Source organism: Monodon monoceros, unplaced genomic scaffold (assembly GCF_005190385.1).
Source record: "Monodon monoceros isolate NGI ecotype Baffin Bay Population unplaced genomic scaffold, NGI_Narwhal_1 Super_Scaffold_22, whole genome shotgun sequence".
NCBI classification, from domain to species: domain Eukaryota; kingdom Metazoa; phylum Chordata; class Mammalia; order Artiodactyla; family Monodontidae; genus Monodon; species Monodon monoceros.
Window position 1 is genome coordinate 99,338,582 of NW_021703779.1, and position 7,112 is coordinate 99,345,693.

Consider the following 7,112-nt stretch of genomic DNA (forward strand, 5'->3'; position numbering starts at 1 on the left):
TATAAAATTAGAGTTAGAAGGGTCCATAAAAATAATAAATTCCAACTCTCAATTTACAAATTAAAACTGGGATTGTGACTTAGGACAACCACACAACTATGGCAGGGCCAGGCCTGAACCCAGGTTTTCTAATTCCGGCACTTTTTCTCCTAGATCATGGCATTCTTAGGGTGCATCTGGGGGACTTTATAAAAATGGATAGCTGAGCCTCATCCCCAGAATTTCTGTTTCCGTCAGTCTGGGGGCTTGCTCATTTGTATTTCTAAGTTCCCAGGTGATGCTGATGCTGCTGGTTGGGAACCACCCCTTGAGAACCACTGGACTATATACTCCATTGAGTCTTTGCATAGTTAGTAATTTAATCATAAAGGTTCTTATTTCACACCATTTAGAATTAAGACAACAGACACTGTCATAGGTAAGACACATAAAGGACAAAGAGGTTAAATGACTTGCCAGTAGCCACACAGCTAGCAAGCGTTCAGGACCTAGATGCTTTGCTCCAGGTAGAAGTTCTTGGTGAGTCCTAGATTAGTAAATATATATCCCCAGCCCAGGTTAGCTCAGCTGAAAGTATTGGTTTCTAACAAGGGTACATTCGTTAGGAGATTGTCATTGCTGTATTCATACAAATCCCCAAATAAGTCAGATCTTGTCATTTTTAACTGATATTTTAACAAAAGTCACTAAATAATAGGAACATCACTACTTTGTAGAGGCTCTAATTTTGAAGTATTACTGGGTCCTCCTTAGTAAAATTATCTTGTGATGTCATTAAGCCCCCTTTTTAAGATAGATTTTCTGACCTATTATTTAGACGTTGGATTTTAATAAACTCTAAGGAGAGATTGAAGTTAAAGAGTTTAAAATGCTTCTTCTGCTTCGATGTACCTTAGTTAAGTTTCTCCTTGACGTAAAAGCTCTTTTTTTCCTGGAATAGCCACATATGATTATTCAAAATGTTTTCTTACTAAAACACAGGACCTATGGGAATGAAACATACACAGTATATTCATGGCTATATCTTGATGAAGACTGCAAGGTAATTTCCAGTGATATTATTAGGTACAGTAGCAAAGAAGAGTCAGCCCATTTACCTTCCAAATGTGATATAAAATTTGGATTTATGCTTAGAATTTTCCCAAACAGGACTAATGGTTAAAACAGTTATTGAGTTAAAGGCTATGGGAAGCTACAGTACCAATATTGTTTCAGAAAAGTCCTATCTTTGTATTACAGACTCGGCAGAGTTCTGCAAGGAGTAGTGTATCTCAGTATAACCGATTGGATCAGTATGAAATCAGAAGCCTCTTGATGTGCTATTTGTATATAGTAAAAATGATTTCTGAAGGTGAGTTACCAGCATATTAATCGTGGACTGTACTCCACCCTCACAGGTTTACAAGTTCATGCAACAAATATTTGACCATCATCTGCATGTAGAACACATGCACATTAGAAACAGAACTTTGAAGACTCTGACCTTAGAATGTTCCCATATTTTAACTTAAAAATAGGTTCATTTCGGTCATACAAGTTTGATTCTTTGAAATAACTTTTTTTTTTTGATTTAAAAATTAGTTTCTAAAGTGAGGCAATAGTTTTTCAAGTGCTAAACATTTTTTTCATGCAGAGCATATAATGCATTAAGTGACCAACGTAAACAGAAAAAAATAACAATAACCAGTGCCATAGTTAACACTTTAGCTTTTATTTGACCCAGGATTTGGAAAATCAGAAGGAAACAAAAAGACAGGAAGGGTTCTTTGAGGGTAAGGAATGTCATTGTTATCTTTTGCAGTACCATTATACAGTTTTGCATGGTGTCAGGTTCTTTTCCAGGCTCTGTTCTTTTTTCCCTGGTGTACAATTGTATTATTAACTAGTATTACCATTTCCTCTTTACCTTATATGATAAAATATAACCAAAGGATTGTCATAAACTGCATGTCCTCTGGAAGGAAAATCTTATTCCCAATACCACATTTTCTGTTTTTGCTCAAAAAAAAAAAAAAAAAAGCAAGCAGGAATGAAGAACATAAAAGCACCTGGGTTCTGATCATCATAATACAGTAGTTAAATTTTACTTATTTTCTATTTTTTTATTTCTTTTTTAGTAAATATTAAATCTTTTCTTGTAATAAGGCAGCATAAAAACATAAAATAAGTTGATAGTTAACTCACTAGAAACATTGAAACAAATCAAAAGCTAGATATGAATGGTTACTTCTAAAGTATATTAATAAAACAGGTTTAAATTACTAGAATCTTCAAGTTCTAAGAATGTACGATTTAGAGTAAACATCAAAGGTTATTGAGGCTGTGTGATAAGCCTCCATGTTTGGGGAAAGAAAACAGTAAAGGGAAATCATTTTCAACTCTGGTGGTATTTCATTCCAGGAGATAACAGATCAGTTAATAACTACAGCCACAGCTCACTGTTTTTGTCTCCCCACAAGGTGCAAAATGGGGGAGTACAGAAAGTGACTGCTAATATGTATGGGTTTTTTTCTTTAGGGTGATGAAAATATTCTAAAACTGTGGTTGTTTTATAAGTTTTTAAATGTACCATAAACTACTGTATTAAATGGGTGAGTTTTATGGCACATGAATTCACTCAATAAATTTGTCTTTTTTTTTTTTTAAGGCCCAAGAGGCAACATGGAAAACAAAAAACTGGAAAGAAAAAGAAAAAAGTAGTTGAATACCACCACAGCCCAGGGAAAGTAAGAAGGAGGGTGGTAGGGGGAGAGAGAGAAGGAAGGAGGAGAGGGAGATGCATCGTTGACTAGTTCTCCTCTCCTCCACCCCAGTACACGTGTGCACACACACCCACATGCCCACATGCCACATACAGTGTTAACCAGTGACAAGCCACTGGCTGCTTTTTACATGTCATGGGTAAAACCATAAATGCTTTGTTTCTTGAGAACTTCATAGTTCCCCCTTGTCTTACAGTCACATCTCCTCTTTATCTTTTGTAAATGTAAAGTCATGCTGCATGGTATCTGTTAAGTCATATTCATTTTATTCCAAAGAATATCTGCTTCTTGGTCCTTCTCAATGAATGTATTCTAGTTACCTTGTCAAGTCCAGTAAATATTTCACTTTCGTTATACCTTGTCAAGTCCAGTAAATATTTCACTTTCGTTACTCTATATGCATTTAAATGTTGAACTCTTACAGTCATAAACAGCAGCAACTTAATTTCAGCAAAAAGATGGTAGACCCTACACTTTCATATCAAAGTACAGGGATTCTGAAGAATGAGTTTCCTTCTCTGTAGCTGAAATTTATTAACTGGCAATAATTCACTGTTTCAAAGTCTTAGTCATTTGCCCAACTTTTGTGTAGGTCTTATTGCTTTGTATATTATATTCTGAGAAGTGTATCAGAGTCAGGGGTTATCAATTACACAGTCTGAATTGATAGCAAGACTGTTCTCTTGGAAAAGAAAAGCAGTCTCCTTAAGAGAAAGGAAGAGGGAAAGCTACTCCCTTCTTCCTGGCTGTACTCTGGCTTTTCTCTTTGTTGTAGACCCCAAAATGGAAATCTGGGTCTCACCTTGTGGCTTATCAGTACCAGCTGCACCTGTAGATTCAGCAGTATGCTTCCTCACAGTCACCTCTTCATTGGAAGGTGTCTGGTTACAGCTATCTCTCACCGAAAATCCAGTTTTGTGTTGAGAAAGACGAGTCGCTGATCTTTTCCCACGAGATGTATAGTCAAAAGGAAATACATATGAAGGGGGCTTTCCCTTTCTCTGTGTAAAACGAAATAAGTTAGTATCATCAAGCGTATATTCATCTGCAGTTGCAGGCACTAATGGAGTAGGTGGGTTTTCTCCCGCAGAAACACTGGAAGGGCTCCAAGAGAAGTAACTTTGAGCTCTACGCTTTTGTGTGGAGCTCTTCTGTGTGAAGATCGGTTTCTTTTGTGTACTGCCAAGCCTGTCCTCAGGACGGCTGAAGTCACCTTGAAATCCATGCCCCCCTTGAGCGCCAGGTGCAGATGTTAAAGGAAGACGTGCAGATGACTTCTGGTTGGCACTCCTTCCTGTGGGAGGCTTGCTGCTGTTAGAGGAACTCTCCAGAGGGGTCTCTGGCACCACAGAGGGGTCCTTACTATAAAATGGAATTGGAAGCTCGGAACTCTGTTGCTGTTCCTTTTTGTCTGCAGATTTCATCTGTTCAGTATTTGATTGCGTTACCGGTCTGAAGGGCGGATGTATCTGAAATGTGGGTGGAGGGTCCCTGACTGAAAAAACTAGCCCCGTCTTTTGCGTGCGAGGAATGAAGTCGTCATCACTATCAGAACTAGAAGGATAAAGCTGTTGCTCCTTCAGTTTTAGTCTTGCATAAAGCCGTTTATTTTCTTCTTTTAATTTATTCCTTTCTTCTGTGAGCTCAGCAATAAGCTTCATATTTTGTTGTTGGATACGGTCATATTCTTTCTGTAGCGTCTTCCTGTATATTTCGTTCACTGAACAGTGGTCACATACTTTGGAGCTTAACTTATGTTGCAGGTCATTGATGGTGACATTCAGGATATTCTGTTGCTCCATCAACTCTTTAATTTTGGCTCTGGAGCCCATCTGCCTTCTGTCTGCCAATCGCTCTTTCCTCAGACTGGTTAGTTTCCCCTGGAGACAGCGTAGCTCCTTGTCATGGAGCTCTTTTAGTGTTAGCCAGGCTTTTTTAAAAGCGTCAGAAGACAAATCACTGATGCTAACCTGCATTTTACCTCTTGCGGGAGAGCTCTGGCCACTTTCCTTGTCTCCTCCACCCACGTTGCCCGCCTGCGCCTGCATCTCGTCTCCCTGACTGGCACTGGGAAACAGTGGAGACAAACTGCCGCTGGCAAAATGGCGGAAGGGCTGCTGACTAGAGCTGGGCTGCGAAAGGGATGAGAGTTTCACCCCTTCTACAGACCTGCGAAGAGGCTTCAGAGCACAAGGCCGGTGCGAGGATGGCTCGGGGGTAGACAGAAGGGCCCGCTTTGGCGGCGGAAAGGAGACCCGAGCCTCCTTTTGGCGGGAAGAGCTAGTGCGCAGAAGTAAGATGACGCCTGGGAGCCGGCCTGTAACGAGAGGCCGGAGAGACCGGAAACGCGGTGACTTCTGGGAGAGCCATGCTGTGCTGAGCCGGAAGGGCGCCCGAAGGCGGAGGGGTGGACCGGAAGTCAGCGCTCACTTTATTTTTGAAACAAATCTAATTTGACCTTACGTTAGCATCTTATTCCTGATGGTCAGTATTTTATAAACATTGAAAACTATCAGTACTCATGGTCTTGAGTAAATTGGGGAAATAAAGTCAAAACCCACACACTCTTCCCTCCCTGTCACCCCTCTGTTTAGCCTACATTACCTAGTCGTCCATCCCTATCTTCAGAGGCTCTCGCGGGGCAGGCCATTACGTCATTGCCTACTTTTTTTTTTTTTTTTTGCGGTATGCGGGCCTCTCACTGTTGTGGCCTCTCCCGTTGCGGAGCGCAGGCTCAGCGGCCATGGCTCACGGGCCCAGCCGCTCTGTGGCACGTGGGATCTTCCCGGACCGGGGCACGAACCCGTGTCCCCTGCATCGGCAGGCGGACCCTCAACCACTGTGCCACCAGGGAAGCCCCGTCATTGCCTACTTTTGCGATCCCTACCAGGTTTTTAAATTTAGAAGTGGACCTGCTGACACCATTAGCTATATCTGAACAGGATAAAAAAGGAATGGAAGGTTAAGTGAGAGCAATGTTTTTCTTTTTAAAAACGTCTCCATGAGTGTTTTTGAAGTTAAAAAAAAAAAAAAAGGAACAGCTCCAAAGAGAAGTATATGTGATAGGTTTAAGGGACATTTATATCTGAAATAGTTGTTCCATTAATGTGTGTGTATGCTTGTATATTGCCAGGACTTCAAGGTTGATAATCCGAAGGCAAAGAGGAAAAAGAAAGTTATCAGCCTCTTCCTCTAAAGTTTAAAGTTCTCAGACTGTTTGGTTCGCAGAGCCCTTTGAGTAGCAGGCGAAGGTGCTTGACCCTACCTTCCGAAAAGTGTACTTAAACGCACCATCTTGCATAAAATTTTAGGAAGCTTATTAAAAATCCCAGGTCAACTTCCCTTCCTCTGTCTTCAGGGATGATAAGCCATCCAAAAGAACATTTATAAAATACATAAAAATAATTGTTGAAGTTGAAATAATTACAGATTAAAAGGTATATTTGGGATTAATTCAAAAGAATACAGTGTGGGTATTGGGCAGTGAGATGAGATAGGAGGAGAGGATATAGATGAGACAGAATTGGCTGTGAGTTAATGGTTGCTGAAACTAAGTTATTGGTACTTTGGAGTTCACTGCGCTATTTGCTGTAAGATCTATGCTATCTCAAGATGTAACACTTTATTCATTCCATTTTCAGATACACTCTTAACTTACTGGAATAAAGTATCTCCTCAGGAGCTCATAAACATCCTTATACTTCTAGAATAAGTTATATTAACTTATTTTCATAAAATTTCCCCTTATTTTTGGGAGCCTAATTTTTATACATAATAAAATATTACCCCCTTTCTGTTTTCAACAGCATATTTGTTAATAATGTAGGAAATGTTAAACTATTTTGATAGTTTAGAGGCTGATGTACAGGTTCTTCACACATAGATAGAAGAAAAACATGGAGATGAAATACTTGTGATATTATAGAGAACTCTAGCTAATAATAGTGCATCCTTGCAGACCATCAGGAGTCTTTCTGTGATCTGGAAAACTGGAAGTGGCATCAGCTGTCCTAAATCATTCATTTAGAGCAGATGCTGGCTTAATGGAGCAGCTTAAATGTTGGAATTTAGAATTTGTACTCTTATGTAGAGCTGAGTAATTCTACTCACTTCAGAAATGCATATATATATATATATATATATATTTCCATATATATATATATCTCCATTGCAAGGTCCTTAGGGAAAATAATCTAGCCTTTTTCCTAGGTGGAGGTTGGAAATTGTCCTATATTGTATGCTGAGCTATTTTTACGTCATTATTGAAAGCTAAAAGAAAAATTAGAATGAAATGTAAGAAATTTCTAAATAAATAGTACACATATATGATATCGTGTGTGTCTACCAAAA

At 39.4% G+C, this 7,112-nt stretch overlaps 1 protein-coding gene across 7 annotated transcripts in view; it reads left to right on the forward strand.

Moving 5' to 3' along the window:
- DOCK11 (dedicator of cytokinesis 11) overlaps positions 1–7,112 on the forward strand; it is a 217,683-nt gene that overhangs the window by 150,726 nt on the left and 59,845 nt on the right. For all 7 annotated transcript variants that reach the window (XR_003796312.1, XM_029240008.1, XM_029240010.1 and 4 more), the window contains 2 exons: positions 1,240–1,351; positions 6,404–6,470. Coding sequence is in view for 6 of the 7 variants with exons in the window: in XM_029240008.1 (XP_029095841.1) it covers positions 1,240–1,351; positions 6,404–6,470 (179 nt within the window). In the remaining variant the exon portion in view is untranslated. The remainder of the gene's footprint in view (positions 1–1,239; positions 1,352–6,403; positions 6,471–7,112) is intronic.